At 45.8% G+C, this 18502-nt stretch overlaps 1 protein-coding gene across 1 annotated transcript; it reads left to right on the top strand.

The window, feature by feature from the left end:
* Positions 1–337: 337 nt before the first annotated feature.
* On the top strand, positions 338–16661 carry LOC125723635 (fidgetin-like protein 2). The gene is made up of 3 exons (XM_049000420.1): positions 338–454; positions 1820–1970; positions 11822–16661. The coding sequence occupies exons 2-3, from the start codon at positions 1946–1948 to the stop codon at positions 13816–13818; spliced, it is 2022 nt and encodes a 673-aa protein (XP_048856377.1). The 5' UTR covers positions 338–454; positions 1820–1945; the 3' UTR covers positions 13819–16661.
* The last annotated feature ends 1841 nt before the right edge of the window (positions 16662–18502 follow it).

The following is an 18502-nucleotide window of genomic DNA, read 5'->3' as shown; positions in this document are numbered from 1 at the left end:
CAGCCGACAAAAACATGCACACAACATCTATACAGGTCTCCAGCTTTCACTTCAAATGAGTTTATTCACCACAACGCAATTTCTCTCCTTATGTTTTTTTTTCTTACTCTCAGTCCCTCTTGTTCTGTTTTGAGGCAAGAGGGTACAGGTCCTCTTCTGCAATGTGATTGGTCACTTTTTTCGCTCTCGCTTGCTCCTTCTCTTTCTGCTTAAATAGTTCAAACAAAAAGAGAGGGAGATGGGGGATGGGTGGTGGGAGGTGTGGGGGAGGGGAGTTGCGTGCTTCTCTGTTGTCACTAGGAGAAAGAGAGAGGGAGAGAGAGAGGGGAGAGGAGAGAGAGGGTGAGAGAGAAAGGTCCCATATGTGGAAAAAGCAGCACACAGAGCGGTCAGCTTGCACTGGGGATTATCGTATTGCTTCCTGATCTGATATTGCAAATGCCGGCCTGAGCAGGTAAGATCTCTGCTGTCTGTCTCCTCAGCTGCTCCTGGGGCTGATTTGGCCAGTGCAGGACGGGACCATGTTTCTTTGGATTTTTCGCTGCGGCAGCCTGGCTGACTGGATCCCATCCCTGCAGAGTGCATTCTCTCGATCACCTGTGGGACTCGACTCACGTCTTCCCCCCTCCGTGTTTCCGGGCCGCTCCCGGCACCGTGGGTACTCCTGTCAAGGGAAACCGTGGCAGAGAGCAAAGTTGTGGTCGTGCAGTGAAGGGGGGAGGCAGTCGGGCTGTGCAGGCACGGCACAGTGAAGGGGGGAGGCAGTCGGGCTGTGCAGGCACGGCACAGTGAAGGGGGGAGGCAGTCGGGCTGTGCAGGCACGGCACAGTGAAGGGGGGAGGCAGTCGGGCTGTGCAGGCACGGCACAGTGAAGGGGGTTTGCGGAAGCCCATGCTGCTCTTGTTTTTATGGCTTGTGGTCTGCGGGCAGAAAATTTGCCATTTTTCAAGCTTCTTTGCAGTGTTTCCCTACACAGCTGCTGCCAGCATTGGGTTTAATCCTCTAATCCACCATTTACATTGTGGGCTAGTTCTGTTGGCCCATGTCTGTCAAAATTTGATGTGTTTGAAGTACAGTGATTAATCATGGTGCCTTTATGTGTAGTGTCACTGTTTTCTCTCACCTCTAAATGTTATGTTTAACTGGCTCAATTCTGTTATTATACTTCAGTGATTGAGCTTTATGTCACTGTAGAGATGAGAATGTAATTAATACTGCTAAAGTTTCTCGCATCTTCTAGTGATGAACGCACATTTTTACAAACATTTTTTTAAAGATTTTATTTGAAAAATACTATTAATAATGCTTGGGAATTTCTCAGTATATTCACAGAGGAATCAAACTAAAATGTAAACGAAGCGACTGCCTCATGTGTTAAATGTTCATCTTTCACATGAATATTGTAGAAAGTATATTACTAACTATAAGCCTTCAGAATGTGTTCTGTTGTTTCCAGAATTCCTGCTTCTTTCACATGTGTATCTTGAAGCTTGTCGTGCTTCTTTACGTGCCGTCATTTGCTCAAACAAGGGATTGGATCATGCCTACTAATGCTCTCACATGTTGGATTGACACAGTTTCTGTATGTTAACACAGGCTTGATGCTCTTTAATTAGTCTCTTCTCTCCCTTTGGGTGTTACTCTGTGTAACTATACACGCCTGACTATCTGTGGCACTGGGGGCTCTTGTACTTCTCTACCTGTTTATTTCTGAAATCAAGCATGACCACATGGCCTGTGTTGTGCCAGTACATTTTTTTTAATTGTGTTTCTGGTGTATTTGGCATATTGGGGGCTAAGTGGCTCCTCTGTGCTTCAGTTCCAGGGCTGGGTGCTGTGCAGTCTCAGGGCAAGCGCTGGTCAGCCATGAAACCCTGGCGGACAGACGCTAACCTGGGATTCGCTGCCGGAAAACTGCCGTCTTAACAGAAACCAGATCCACAGAATGCTGAGTCCTATTGTCCCCTATAGTAAGTAGCAGTCCTTCTCTACAAACACCTAACACAGCACTGCAGAGCTAAACAGCAAAGAAAAAATGCTTGTGGTGATTCCTTAAACCAAGATCGTTTAAATGTTTTGGACCAGAAATGAATTAAGTAGGATATTCCAGTTAAGAGCTGTATAGCAGGAAGCTTAATTTGAGTGAGATGTTTCAGAAATTCTCTGCTTAAATGGTGAAATAGAACATGTACACTTCTGGCACTAACAGTGACCATCACATTAGGAACAGCGACTGGTTATGAATTATAAGGGTGCTTATAAATGATCAGCGGGCCGCTATGTGTCAGTGATCTTTTTCCCCCCTGTAGTGCTGCTTAAGGACATAAAGGTCTCGATTGAGCGCTCTGTGCTGCAAAGAGAGCATCCTGACTCCATCGGTTATGTAACTCGCGCTGCTGGTTCTGGTGCACTGAGCAGGCTAAACCTGCCCGACAGCAGGACGCTCGGACAGCGTGTGTGTTTCCACCCAGCCGGAGCCAACTGCTTTCATAGCTGCCAGACTCTGCAGTATCTACAAAGTACATGTAGTCCTTGGCGACCTGAGTGCTCTGGGATCCTCTCCCTCCTTCTCCCGCCCTTTCGGCGCCGAATTGATAGCTGACATGCCGAGTCTCCAGCCCCCTGCCAAGGCCAGTAGGAGCCCGGTTCTCTGGCCCTGAGCGTCTGTAGAAACTGCATTGTTTGAACAGACAGCATGGGGCAGCACTGTCTGTCTGTTCCCCAAGAGCCTCTGACACCTCCAAAGGAAGCTGTTTGGGCGCGAGCTGAAAACAGTCAATGTCATTTACGCTCTGTAGACCTAGGGGGGCAGTGTGATGTCACACATCGTGTTTGTTTTGCGCAGTTGTGGTAGCGTTATGTAATTAGCAGATAAATTTAGCTATGTTCCACTATAGCCCATTATAAGTCCAGCTGAAAGGGATGATCCATTAAAATGGATGTAAATGGAACCGTAGCTTGCATTTTGTCTTAATGTTACATTTAAACCTGCAAATGTAGACATAAAAAACAGGATGATTACAAAATATAACTATGCAAATAAGTCCTTGTTTGTTATTCTGCATTGAAATATATTTATGTTCTGATGGAGCTGCTTGTGGGCCATTTGCACCATGTTCTGGCAGTAGCTGCTGGGGGAGAGGATGAGTGCTCCCTGCTTCGCCTCGTGTCATTAAGCAGCGCTGCATGGCTGCACTGACTTTGCCTCTTGCTCCTTTTCCATGGACATTATGCAGGTTTCTCAGTATGTGCAGATTATTATTTCAGGATAGTCGTGTCAGGGGAAGTCCATGCTATGCACACAGGGAAGAGCTGAGAGCTGTACTCTGATGAGTATAGACATAAGTCTCTAAACATTTTAGCACTTTCATTGTATATATGTCTTGAATACATTTGTTTATCTGCATGATAGCGGGATTATCAGGCTTACTGAACTACTGTGACTAGGGGGTATAACATTGTTTTTGATTACTCTGCCATCTGCGGGGCAAAATCTGCATTTCTCACCGGTCTCCCCTCTCACTGAGATAAGAAAGTCTGCCACAATCACATCTGACTGTTGGAAAATGCTTCATTGAGTGTACTTGCTCTTTTCCATGGACTTTATTCTTCTTGCCTGTGGGTTTGCCTCCCACACATCTGTAAGATTCTTCTTTAGGAAAGGCTCTCACCTCCTTGCTGGAATTCTTTCTGCAGTGACCAGAACTTCCTACACACGCACACACACACACAGACACACACACACACACACATACACACGCAGTTGGAGTATTAGCTTGAACCACGCACACATGCGCTCTGGTGAATTAGCACATTCTTGCACAGTAGTGACTGTACCCTAGAGTCCAGTTGCAGTTCAGGGAACACAAACTGTGGAAATGCCAGAGTAGATTCGGACGGGAGCAAAATTCCAGTAAAATTCCAGGTGCCATGGATAGTCCTGGAGGGACTTTAGGTAAGAAGTCCGTGCTCTTTACTCTCACAGGCTCCTAAATCAGTCCCAGGCCAGTAACACCATGCTGCCCTAACTCTTGTTGCTTAAGGGCACCATTAGTGCAAGGCGGCTGTCATTCAAACTGATCCAATAGTGGTCTTGGAGTAGCCGCAGTCCTGGAGGCTTTATAGATCTCCACTAAATGATCACATTCACTTGTGAACCCAAAAGCCTGTGGTTCATCTTGGATCCAAAGACTGTGTGATTGTTTCAATTAAGCCATTAAGGGTTTGGGCAGGGGAGCAAGATAGCAAATGATGGGACAAAGATTGGATGACTGCAGTGCAGCCATTCTAACGACCGGGCCGGTATGAGTGCTGCCCCAAAGTGGTTTGGCAGACAGTGGAATAAATACAAGCTCAGGCTGAAGTGCTTCTGTCAATGGGAGCAGAAGTCATTACTAGGAGGGTGTCAATGAAGTTTAATTAGCATTCTGGACCAAGAGGGTGGGCAGTGCTGTTGGTGGGATCTTGAGATATTTTGAGGCAGGCCTCAGCGATTCACTGCTCTGATACTGCTGCTCTGCTCAGTGTTATTAAAAAAAAGGGTTCAGATAAGTGAGAGCGGCAGGCCTTCATCAGCAAGGTCACTGGCGTCAGTCAACAGCAACTGTGGAAAGGCTGGATTTTGTGGAAACAGGAGGCAACTTATTGTGTGCATTTGGAAATCACTAGAAACCACAAGCAAACTGCACTGAGTGCCGCTCAAGGGTTGCGACTGAAACACCATGATATTCATGAAGCGGACAGGAGGACGTGCACAAACCAGGCCTGCAGCATAAAGTGCCCTGTGGGATGGTAAAGGCGAAGACGGAGGGATGGAGAGATTGAGCGAGAAGAGGACAGATGGACGGGGGAGTGATTGGTCACCACAGAGCCTCAGGACAGCTGCTCCTTGATATATTAGAGGATACAAAGACCTAAACCCAGTCTCAGCCACAGAAATGGAGACCCTACTTCTTTTTTAGTGGGGGGGGGGCGCCATTTGTGTAGCCACATGAATGAGGACGTGGAGGGGGGAGGGAGCTTGTTTTCCTAATCACAAGCCTGAAGAGACATGTGATACGTGGTGCTTTCCAACAAAATATAAATGCTGAATTAAGGTCAGAGGCTTCATTCTCAATCTTTTTAAAACAAAACATAATTGTTCCTGTATTACATGGAGATTTAAACCCACCTCTACTTCTGTCTAATTCTCCCAGAGATGGACTTCTTTCCAAAGAGAGGAACTCAAACTGCACTCAGCTGTCAGCAGATGTAATGATACCTCTGCAGTTTTGTTTCTTGTATTAACTAATGCTGGTGAGAAAAGGGGGAGCATTAAAGGGCCAAGGGCCACGGTAATGAAGGACGTGGACGTGCAAGACAAATGCTGTTGGTGCAGATGACCTTTCAGCTGCTGAACCATATAAATAGCTTAAATTGCAAGTTTTTTTTTAACCGTAATAGAAAAACAAAGTTAGAATAATGATAGAGCCATTTTCAATGCAATGTGAAGGGCCTGCTGTCCATGCGAGCATCCTGGGGAAGCAGCTACCGATAAGAATGGTACCGCTAACACTGTTACTGAGTACACTTTGATGAGAGATGGCTGAAGAGCAGTCAAATACAGATCCATACAGGATAGCTTTAGGTTTCTTCTGCAAACATAGAGGTTGGCAGCAAGATCAGCTGATGCCCTGTCCTGTGACAAGCTGTGCTTCTGTGATGCTGTTGTCAACTGAACATTTCTGCAGATAACAGATATATCTCACTTGCTGCTGAAACCACTCTTCCATAATAGTAAACACTTCAGATGGCTGCATCAGGCCTGTGAAACATTCTCCAGAAATGTGTCATCGGTAACGTCACGTGTCTGACTGTATACCTGTAATGACACAGAAGATGCTCTGCTCCTCAAATCATGTAGCTGTAATTAAATAACTGCAGAGCAGCAATAGGGCCAAGAGGTTCCCTTACTGTCTGGGAAAGGGTTAGGATGGCTGAGGCCAGGTCTAAGCCACTTTCAATGTGGTGGTACCAGAACCTCAGAAACCGCCACATTTCTGAGATCCTCACACACGACGTCGACTACAGCTCTCCCTTTCTGTGGCCACGAACATCTTGTTAGGAGAGTAGTCACAAGAGAGTGAACAGAGCCATTAAAGTGTACAGGAAGATTACAAGTTAAAAACATCAGTGCTGTTTAAGATGCCTTCTCTGAATGCTCATTTACCCATGAAGTGGTTTTGGAGGCAAAAACAGATCCTGCCCAGTTCTACCTAACAAAGTGACCACATATATTGTCTATTTACTTTTTTCATGTCAGAAAGTGAAACATTATGAATTAGACGTAGCCAAGTAATGTTCTCAAAGCAAAGCCACTCCACTGAGTTAAATGTTTTGAACTGTTGCTTTAACACAACAAGTCCTGTTTATGTTCTTCTTTCTGTTGCAAATTGATCCCATGTTTGCTTAATGAATACAAATCAGCCGATAATCTGAATAACAGGCAGGTTATCCGGCTGCTATGGCGGTGATTAATTAGAGCACAAATGAAGCTTTTGGGCTTCTAGTCCGAATTCTGATCAGTCTGCCTCAGTGCTGCTAGGACTTATTAATTCTTATTTTAAGTGTCTTTTTGTAACAGCTGACAGTGTGAGAGAGGCGAGCACAGAAATTCTGATTTGGGAGATAAATGTCAGTTAAGTCATTGTCACCTTGATTCACTACAAAGCTCCCACAGCAGTATCAGTGAAAATCTGCAGATTGTTTGCTGTTTATTAAAAATGACAGCACCCAACCTGAACCACCATCTTGTTTACTGTGTGTCTTGCAGGCATTTAAAAGGCACGGTTATAGGAATCTCAGTAAAAGTGATGGAGGGTTGACGTAATCCACTGTGGCATTTTCATTCCAAACCAATCTTCTGCAGCCCTTCAATCCTGTTTGCCCACCCTGCCTCACCCCCCTAGCCTGACTTCATCCACGTAATGGGACCTTAATTACCTCACTGGCCCTACTGCTGACAGGCACTGAAAAAAAAATTAGCTGGAACAACAAAGGCGATGACAACTTTTCAAATTAAAACTATCCATTCAACAGTAGATTTATAGGAACACCACCTTCTTGAGATTATCTTCTCAGCAGACATCTTCCTGGTACGTTATGGCAGGTTTCCCAACCCGGTCCTCAGGGACCTACAGACAGTCCACATCTTTGCTCCCTCTCAGCTCCTGGTAGAGAAAAAACGTGGACTGTCTGTTGGTCCCTGAGGACCGGGTTGGGAAACACTGCATTATGGCCAAAGGGCATTGTCGTTCTGTGCTCCTCAAATTGCTAACACTATGTGGAGCTGCACAAAACTGAGATAGCAAGAACTCAGCATGGCACCAGTGACATTTTAAACGTATTTGGTAACAATACAATAGTGTTCAACATTTCGTTGCTTCAGAGGCACTAGGGGAGAAATTTACACAGAAAAAGCAGCCAAACAGACTTATCCAGCCAATTGCATAATTAGGAACAGTCCAACTAAACAAAGCACTTTTATAGGGTGCTGTGTTTTAACACTGGATGTGAGGTCATGGGAGCAGCCACTGAGGGGTGTGATTGCCTTCACCGAACACGTTTACTTCAAAGAGCCCATCTCCTGATTGGATTGATCCAGTTGTTCTTTATAAGCAGCCTCCAGACAATCTCCCTTCTTTAATAGCTGCCTCTTCCAGAAGGCATCCTGCATCCTCGCAGACTTCTGCTCCTCCAAGAAGGAAAACAAAGGTGCGGGGAGATTGGGAACCCTTGGGGAGCAGGAAAACTGGGTAGTCCCCCCCTGTTCACTTCCTGCAGGTCTCCAATTTCAGGAGCCCCCATCTGCCCAGCCATAAATGTATAGGTCTTTATTCTGGGCCTCAATCTTGCCCTTGCCCGTGTTGTGAAATAGCACAGATGAGCCTTTACACTGACGGCTTTGACTGCATTCAGACACACAGTAACCAAATCAATTAGGAATCGAGAGACTGAACCAATGATAACTTTCTATTGATCCAGCTGATCGCTACCAGCATGCAAGTCTTCCGAGCTCCTGCCGGTTATGCAGTGTGCCAGCATCGCTTTGTTTCAGCCTTTTGTGGGGCCTTTCTTTGTAATGCCCTCTCCTTAGTTAGCAGCAGATCAGTACAGCTATTTGTAGATGATCCGCACGCATACGTACATTAAACGGCTTATTACTTTCCCTCAGGGACACGGAAGGTTCCTGATCATGCAGCCAATGTGTAACACAAACACGCAACATGGGCAAATCCTTCCATAGTCTCAGGCCAGGGTGAAAGCTCTCAGAGGAATGCTGCTGAATAGATTAACAAGATTTCCATAATTAGGGAGCCTTCCAACAATAGGATCCCTTCGGCTTTGTCTCAGGATTGCTAGGGACAATGGGAGTGAGGGGACGGCTGCTGGACGACCATTTCTCACGGCCACTCATGGAGACAGCTCCTCAGCAAAGAACATCTGTCTCTCTGCTGGCCTGGGACAGCACGCATGCAGGCACGGCCCACTCTCCATAACCCAGCCCAACTCCCAGTAAACTGCTCAGAGATCTCACGTTCTCCGTCATGGAGCGAAAAGGGAGTTCAAGGAATAAAACACAACAGATCCATGTTCTCCAGTCTGTACAGCTTTACAATTGCTATCATTTCTAATAGTGTGTTTTATATCTTCTAAATAAATGGGGATTTTTTTGCCTAGCATGTAAGGGTGTTCTGCTGGGAAAAGATGAGGGAGTTTCGACTTTGGTCAAGCTTTGGACATGAAATTCGTATTTTTAATGAGTTTTAAAAATAAATCGGCAGTGTAAAAATAATTTACAAGTGTAATATGTTGATAACAGACCTATAATACACATTATTTCAACAAATGATTTGAGTTGGTATTTTGAGGGAGAACATGGTAAAACAGCCCATGGAAACAATTTAGGCGTTGGAATAAATGTTCCTACTGAGTCATATCCTTTTCTGGACACATTAATAAGAAAACTGTATTTGTACATTACTGACATTCCCAGTCTTTGAATTTTAAAAAAGAGGCTTGTTTATGAATTTGAATACATTTGTACAAACAATGCATTGTGTTCCTGTCTTTGTGAGGAAAGCAAAAAAAAAAAAAGGTCCATTTCCACCCGTAGACTGGCTTCCATTGGTCCTCGGTCAAGCCAGCCCCTGAAAATAGCCCCACAATTAAAGTATGTCATGCTTGAGGGAGCAGCGGTGGTAGGTTTTGTTAGATTGCAGCCTCCAGCATCGCAGGGCTGACTCCCCTACTGCCTGCTTCTGCCTCTTGCACAGTGGCCGCTCTCCTGCTGCTCACTCACAGTTTTTATGTCCTGCCCCTGGGCACCCATCCATCTCTGTCACATGTGTGTCCCCTTTAGCCTTCAGCTGTTCCGTTTGGTTCCGTGTACCAAATTTCAACCTTGGAAACGAGGCTCATCCAACTGGAAATGTGGCGCGAGGCTAATGCAATGCGTGCCCAAGACATCGGCGTGTTTGTCGCGAAGGTGCCGAGATCCACAAACATGTTGACGCTCTGAGAACTGGGAGAACTGGATTTGAATATGAAGGGGTGAAGAGCTAATTCAGTGGCCATCTGGAGGTCCTGTCTTATCGAAGAACAGCAGGCATAATCCAAAGGCACACATGGAAGTGAGACATTCGTCAACAGAGGGAGAGAGGCGGGGGGGGGGGGGGGGGGGGGAGCAAAGCAGACGGGAGAGGGGTGGAAGCGTAAGGCCTTATATGGTACAGGACTTTCAGCTCGAGTTTAAATAGTCCTGACAACACAGGCACCTCCATGTTCCTCCTCAGAGGGAGTGAACTACAAGACTGATGCTGCTTTTCCCTCATTCTGGCCTTTGTGGCTGCTGTTACACTCACCCCAGGCTGAATTGGGACAGTTTAATAATACCCTGCTATGCCTGGAATGTCCAGCTAATGCCTCAGCAAAGAGCAGTTAGAAAATCCCTATGAAATGGCTGTTTTCAGAGCTGGGGGGGTGGGGGCTTGCAACACCCACACTGGTGACTCAGGAAGTGAATAACTGCTTTATTCTCCGCAAAAGAAGCCCCTTTCTTTTCCTGAGGACATGCTGCAGCAAAACCTTCCTGTTTCCATAAAAAGCATCTGCTGTTAAAAGATGTTTGCAGTTCTCGGTATCATTTTAGGAACTGATAGCAAGGTTATCTATCTTCTCTCCAAACCACAGCAAGTGTGTTAAACAACTTACATTTGCCAATAAAGTACCTGCTATTAATATGGTGGCATTTATGTCCATTTTTCAAAACTGAAGATGCCCTCTGTATTAAGAAAACAGCCGGCAACCCTGACTAGGATAAGCGGCTAGAAGATGACTGTATGAATAACCAAGCATACTGTCTATAAAGTGGTAGTCTGATTATTCCATTATAATTTTACATGCATGTAAGTAAGTATTTATCTTTTCTACATACATTGCAAATAGCTGCATATTTGAAATGTTAAAGTTTTTTCAACAAGGTACTGCCATAGGGATAATTGTTGGCCTGCCATTCGGGAGATGGACAAGTAGGAAAGCTGTTGCCAATCTCTTAATGTTTTTTAAGAAGCTGCAAATGAATGGCATGCTATTCTCTTCCATCTCCCCAACCCCACCCCCTCACCCTCAGAGCCTCTATACCATCGCTCTACCCCAGCAGGCCCCTGAGGTTTTGGAGAATGAGATTGTAGAGGGGCCAGGAGGGGTGGAGGGTGTGTGCGCTGGGGGTGTTGCTAGGGATGGGATTTCAGTGAAACATGCACAGCATGACAACAATAGGTCCTTGGGGAGAGGTGCACAGGCGGGCGATGGGATGGTGCGACACTCTCACTATCAAAGGGGACCACGTCTATTCTCAAGCCTGCTGGGGTGACACTGTACAGCCCAGCAACTAGTCTATGTGTTAGCAGTTAGCATAGCCGCTCTTCCGCAGTTTTATGGCTTCGTTTTCTAAGGAGTGCAGTTGAATCCGCTTCCTGAATAATTAAAAAGCTCATTGCTACCTCAAAGAGCACAGAATGTGAATTTTTGAAAGTTCCCAAAAAAAAATCAATTTTTTCTCCAGTTTCCTTCCATAGTACAAAACATGCAGTTCGGGGAATTAGATTTACATTTATTCATTTATCTGATGCTTTGATCTGAAGTTTTCCAGTGATGCTCCAGGATTTATCCACCCCAGTACTGCATAAACAGTGGGAAAAGGGACTGATTCTTGGGAACATAAGAACATAAGTAATTTTCAAACAAGAGGAGGCCCATCGGCCCATCAAGTTCATTTGGGGAGAACTTAACTAATAGCTCAGAGTTCTTAAAATCTTATCTAGCTCAGATTTAAAGGAACCCAGGGTTTTAGCTTGTGCTACACTAGCAGGAAGACTATTCCATACTCCAACTACATGCTGTGTAAAGAAGTGCTTCCTCAAATTCACTCAAATGTTCTCCCGCTAATTTCCACCTATCGCCACGAGTTCTAGTATTTAAACTAATACTGAAGTAGCCATTTGGCTGAACAGCATCCAGACCTGTTAGAATCTTATACACCTGGATCATGTCCCCCCTTAGTCTCCTTTGCTCGAGGCTAAACAGATTCAGCTCAGCTAACCTCTCCTCATAAGACATTCCTCTAAGACCAGGAATCATTCTGGTCGCCCTACGTTGCACCTTTTCCAAGGCAGCAATGTCTTTCAGCAATCTGCTGCACAGATCTAAGACGCAGTGACAGAGTGTGAGCAGCTTCTAAGTGTTACTGTGTGTCCTCAGCCCTCCATCTTTTACTCTGCAGGCTTGTTGAAGATGCACTGGACCCCAGAGCATGCCCAGCCCCTCAGCCAGTGGCCCGAACAGCACCTGGACGTCTCCTCCACCACTCCCTCCCCGGCCCACAAGTCCGAGCTGTACCCGAACGGGCGTCGCAGCTACAGCTACGCTTGGGCCAATGATGACATCTCCGCACTGACTGCCTCCAACCTCCTGAAGCGCTATGCAGAAAAGTACTCCGGTGTACTGGACTCACCTTATGACCGCCCCCCAGTGGGAACCTATCCCGAGTCCGGGGCCTTTGGGAACCTAAGTGGGCAGAAGAGCGAACTTGAGCCATGGTGTGTGACACACAGTGCTGAGGCCTACTCTGGAGCAGAGGGCCTGACTGGAGCCAAGACCATGAGCACTGCAGGCCTGAATGGTGCAGGCAGTGGTTCAGCAGTGAACAGTAACCTCTCAGAGCCAGGTTACAGTGGTGGCAGTTCCTGTGGGGGTCCCCCTGCCTACAATGGTACCTACCTCTCCTCTGGGTACTGCCCCCAGCCTGGCACAGCACTTCCCCCAGCATCCCTGCATACTCTGCAGCCTTCGGCTGCCCTGGTGCCCAGTTACACCCCACCCGGTCCTGTCTACAACTACTCTCACCAGTCCGCCATGACACCAGGCTATACTCACCCACCTGCATCCTACCTGCCCTCAGGACTGGCCGCACCCACCCCGTTGCCATCACGTCCAACTGTAGTGGGGGGCAGCTATGGCTACCAGAGTCATAACCTGGGGGTTTCTGAATCTGCAGGGCCACTGAAACGAAAAGCTTTTGAGATGACAGTGGAGGAAGATGAAGCTGACAGCTCACGCTACAGGAAGTACGGATATGACCACAAGTCAGGTGGCAACTCACCTTACAGCGTCAGTGACAAGGGTGAGTGTCGTGGCAATGGCTTCAGCACAGCCAGCACAGACCCCCAGGCCTACAAGCCCAGCAAACCATCCTCGCAGCCAAGCCTGGGGCAAGACGAGGTCGGCAAATTCAGCGGACTGAAGCCCCTGGTGTCTCCGCCGTATGGCGGGGCCGGGGAGTACAGCCCCACTGCAGGGATGAACGGTGAGAATGGGGGAGGAGATCCCGGGTTTCCGCAGCACCGGCTAACCCTGAAGCTGGGCTCAGAGGAGCAGCTGAAAGGAGCAGACTCCAGGCTGCTAGAGCTGGTTACTGGGGAGCTGCAGGACAGCAGCCCCGCACTGCCCTGGGGGGAGCTGCTCGGCCATGCCCACACTAAGGCCGCGCTGGAGGAAGACCTGCTGTGGCCCGTGCTGCGGCCCGGCAGCGCCACCCGGCCGCCCCGGACCATCCTGCTGTTCGGCCCGAAAGGCGGAGGCAAAAGCACACTGGCCCGTTGTCTGGCCTCACAGCTAGGGGGTGCCTTCTTCCGGCTAAGTGGGGCTGCACTTTCCTCCAAGTGGAAGGCTGAGGCTGAGAAGGTCCTGCACACGCTCTTCCTGGTGGCAGGCGCACGGCAGCCCTGCGTGGTGCTCATCCATGAGCCGGAGGCGCTGGCGGATGACGGGCTGCGCAGGCAGCTGCTCTCCTATCTGGAGACAACGCAGCTGGGCAGCACCGGCCTGGTGGTGGTGGTCTGTGCCACTCGCAGGCCTGACCTCCTGGATGAGAGTGTGCACCGCCTCTTCTCCAAGCGCTACTACGTGTCCCTTCCGGATGTGGGGGTGCGCAGGCAGGTGCTGCTGCAGGCCCTGGCCCCCCAGGGCTGCTGTCTGAGTGAGCGCGAGCTGGCTACCCTGCTCCAACGCACCGAAGGCTTCTCCATCCGTGAGCTTCTACAGCTCTGCCAGCAAGCGGCCTCCTCTGCCTCTCCCCCGCCGCCTCTCCATGGGCTGCCGGCGCCCCTCGCACCCCCAGCATTCAAGGACTTTGAGAATGCCTTCTGCAAGGTGCGGCCCCACGCCACACCCAAAGAGCTGGACCTGTATGTGGAGTGGGGTAAGACCCCCAGCCACTGAAGTGCGCAGTGGACTGCAGTCCACCAGATCGTTCCCTTAGAGAAATGTCCGTTGGGGATCTTTCTTTGAACCAAGTACTTATCTTGCAGCCAAAAATAAGGGGATGGAAAAATATTAGGATTGGGGTGGAAGCATAAGATTTAATATTATCTGATTAATATAAGGAAAATGGTTTTCATTATATGTATATACAAGTTTTTCTCCAAAGAGCCAAAAAACAAACCTTTATTGAAGAGCTGGGTTTTGGGGCTGAGGACAGTCTGAATGAATCGCTCTTCTCAGGATTGTATTTATTGCTGCCGCAACACGGCAATGTGTTGGGCTTTAGGGTTAACCAGTGGTTTACTGTTAAAAAGGCCATAGAATGTAAGGTAACCAGCCATAAGAATCATATCGCTTAAAACCAAAAAGAAAAATAAATAATGTTATTGCTTCCACTATGGAATTCTAGCACGGTCTCCCAATTCTGTCCTCCTGTTCACTGGTCTGAAGGACTGTAATTCGCTGACTGATGCTAATGTCATCACTCTGGCTGGACTGGTCCAACTCAGTTGCTAAAATTACATGTGGCCCAAAATCAGGAAGTGTCTCTACATTGAAGCTGTGCTTGCTGAAAAATGAACGGTTTTTCCAATCCAGCTGTGCTTCCACTGCTGTCCTCCTTCAAAGATTAAGTTAACTTCGTTAATGGGAACCTGCAGTCAGTTTACAAACCAGTATAGTCTTTTTTTTTTTTTTACTGACAAAGCTTCTTAAAACCTTAAAAAAGACTTGTATTGTCTTTTGAGTAAATGTTTTTTGTTTAGTTTATTTTTGCTTTTAAAAAATATATGTAGTTTTGTTTCAAATACTCAGGAAGAATTTTGTTACCTCTGAATGAAAGAATGTATGTTACTGTAGGGTCTTAGTAGCGTGATCTGTGGACAGTGAAAAGTGAGGTGTCACAAGCCAGCATGCACACACTCTGCTTGCACCTTCACAGGGAACACTTGAAGTTGCTACCAAGATTTAACATTGAATGTAATTCAGGTATTTTTTCAAGTGATATTTGATGCCATAAATCATTTTTTTTTTATTATTACACATAAATATATTTTTTCCATGTCTCTCTTGTTTTGTTGTAGATTTTGTTAAGGTGACAATGGTCTTCATTAAGTGTTCAGTAGACAAAAAGGGGCCGTTTTTGTTGGACAAACTGAAAAGTGCAGAATGCCTGTTCATGTGTATGAATGACAAAAGCACGTGGTGAGGGGTTAGGTCTGCAGTGAGACTTTTATTATTGTTGTAGTTGTTTTTTTTTACTTGAATATAAAGCTCCTTCATCACAGCATCAGTGTGATCAAAATAAAAAGCGCACTGAACCAAATCCAGCACCACCTGAACTCTTAGGCGCTTCTGCAGAATAGACCTGGGACACATAACACCCCCCTAATACCTGTAAATTGTCCATTTTCTTTACTCTCTTATTGTCGTTTTCATTCTGGACTGATAGAAAGTAATGAAAACATTTTCCTTCTTTTTTTCCTTCCTGGCTTTAGTCCCACATGATGCATCAGCACATCTCCGTCTCCCTGGCATCATTCGTGCAGTTTCGCTTCGGTGATTTCTTATTTTATTTTTGTTGTTGTTGTTGCTGTACAGGTGCTGGCCCCCCTTCCCCCAGCTTCCCACAGTCACATTTGCACCTTGCTGTGCAGTGGAGCCAAGCCCCCCCTGACCACAACAGGCCTAATGGAATGGGGCTACTCTGATTGATGTCCAGTAACCTTATATTACCATTCAGCCGCTGGAGTCCAGCTGGTGGCTTCAGTCATGCCATACAGCCAGGTCAATCGGAACGACCCTGCTGCATGTATTGATCCCTGCTTGGGGGAAGACAGGAAATACAGACAGAGAAACAAGTACCTACACAGTTGTTCTAGAAGCATGGCTGAACGAATGAGGTTTGTTTGGACATGAAGAAACAGCTCCATTCTTTGTACCCAAAATGCGCTTTTTGAAGAAAAAAAAAACTCATTATGCAAGCGGTTGTTACTGTTAGGTTCCACATACTATTTTTACAGCAAGTACAGAATTTCTAAAAATTATCAATGGAAGTTAACCTGAAACAGTCAGTGAATCCAAATGTTTGTAACATCCATTGTAACCATCCATCCATTCAGCTTTCAAATGCTTATCCAGTGCAGGTTGGCAGCAACCCTGGATCCTGAACCGTGAATCACGGAGCACAAAGGCAGGATGGGATGCCATTAGTAACCATTCATACAGGCTTAAATATATTAATGATCGTTAAATTTAAAAGCAGCTCGAGATGTTCTAGGGGAACTACTGCTTAGCACACGTCACCTGAGAAAAAGCCATTCATCACAAAATGTGACTTGCTCATTTTGATGGATCTCATTGCAGCTTCCGGGATCCAGGTATTTGACATGTTGCCTGTAGGGTTCCTTGGCTAGACTGCGAAACAGCATAATGATCCCGCATGGGATCCTATCAGGCCGTGTAAAATTCTGAAACTCTGTAAATGCTTTTAAATATTATATTACATTACATGCACCTCCATATGACATACATCACCTCATCTGTCATGCATTTCACGACACATATATATTAAACTGGTGGAAAATGTCTGTCCAACAAAAGCGGTACTTAATTGCTGTTTTTAAGTAACTCTGTTCTTGTTACTTGTACATTCTTTGTAACCATTTCTACCTCATTTTGTGACATTGTACATGAAAGTATTTATTTCATGTCACTTTTTTGATGTCTAATGATAATGTTCTTGAACTGTAATGGTCTACCTCAGAAAGGACTATTTTAAGAGAAAAGTATCACTCAGTATTAAAGAGATTATGTCAGCCTTGGTGTGAGACGATTTCTTTTTTTACTAACTGCCCTTTTTAAACGAATGGGGACCATCAAAGATGTGACACTGAAACGGAGCGTGGTGTCATTAAACATCTCTTCCTACCGTTAGCTGCCAAAGGTCTGCTGAAACCAGAGGGAATGCCTTGAGGTCCACTAACTAGCTGAGGCCCTGAGGAGGAGCTTTGCCCTACCAAAGGTAAAAATGATAAGCGTTTGAGATTTAGATTTTAAGAAAATGGTAAAAGACAAATCTACCCATGTGATTAAAGTACTCTGAATTTCTCACTGTCGTTCTTCTGAAATAGGAACCGACCAGATTTTCACTTACGTTTTTGTTTTTTATTAAGCTGTTATGCTAAAACCTGACTTTGACATATTAAAATTCTATCTTTAATATATCAGAATTTGTCTCTGAATTAACTACAGATGAGTTATTAAAGCAGTAATTGATTTTCACAGAGTGGGCCACAGATCTGGTTCTGTTTCAGGTGACCAGATTCATCACTTGCTTCATTAGGCTCTGTGGGCTGTAGGCGGCTAATTGAAATGCTAATAAAGATATATGCCTTGGCTGAGCCAACAGCAGAGTGAGATTTGTCCTCCAGCGATGGACAAAGGGCACCTGAAATAGAGCAGAATTCCCTTAGTCACAAATGTTGTTCTAACCCAGATGTCACCTTGGGAAGACGGCAGAGGATTACTGGAGCGCTGAGAGAGGCCCGTGGAGAGGAAGGTTATTAGAAGAACCTTCTTAGTTCTTAAGTTAATTTGCCAGATTCCGTGAAGGAGGAGCTGGGATCTCATTACACATCTGTCATCGCATTGGCTCTCTGATGCCTGTAAAATGATCCAAGAGTTGGTCAAGGAGACTTTTTAAATGTACAAACCTAGTTTCTTTTTTTAATGATCGGCCTGATTTTTGTTGCACAAAGAAATGACGGATCAGCTTCTGTGCTCGCGGTTCCGCCTTTTAGGCTGCACAACACGCAGCCAGGGGAGGCACCATGAGCATGCCGCCCGCAGGGAAAAAGAAATGCCCTGCAGCCTGGCACTGTGAAAATCACAGGGCACTTCCCTGTGCTTAAGTTCAAAGCGGCACTGCCAATCAAGCAGTCATGCAGTTCTCATCCCGAGGTGCCGCATTCTGCACATCGACTGCACAGCACAGCACACAATGAGCAGCAACTGTTGTGCAGCCAGATGCACAAAAGACTCAGGTCCCCCCCAAGGGGGACTAATCAAGCTCATATCACAGACTCTGTGACCCACAGACTCCAAGAAAGGCCTGCAGGAAGACCCAGGCTCCAGAACAAACACGATATGCTCAATTACAGCAGACTTATTTAATGTTGGAGCTGCACATTATCATGCAGTGACAGCTGTAGGCTGTAAAAGCACAACACCAGCAGCATGTAATTTTCTGTCATATATACACAAAGCGTAATTCCAACTGTTTATAGAGGAATTGTCTATATTACTTCAAATACTTGGTAGTTTTCATTTGTCGTTTGTGTTTTTCTACATTTTTTATTTTATTTTAGTCGTCTTTTTAATTCACATTGACTAGAATTTAAATCAATAATTATTTACTCAATTAATTATTACACAATTAGTAGTTTCTTATTATCAATTAGAAAAATGTAGTGTTTAAAAACACTCTCAGTCTCTAAACCATACACAGAAGCCTGTGTAACAGAATTATTACTCATTACTACATTTAAAAAAAAAAAGTTAAAGTTTATCCTGGTTTAGGTTTAAGTATCAGAATTGGGTTAAAGATGGATGGCACACAATGATAAACAGATTTTTACAGTTT

The sequence above is a fragment of the Brienomyrus brachyistius genome, unplaced genomic scaffold (assembly GCF_023856365.1).
Source record: "Brienomyrus brachyistius isolate T26 unplaced genomic scaffold, BBRACH_0.4 scaffold50, whole genome shotgun sequence".
NCBI lineage: Eukaryota > Metazoa > Chordata > Actinopteri > Osteoglossiformes > Mormyridae > Brienomyrus > Brienomyrus brachyistius.
This window is presented reverse-complemented; position numbering and strand designations above follow the sequence as displayed.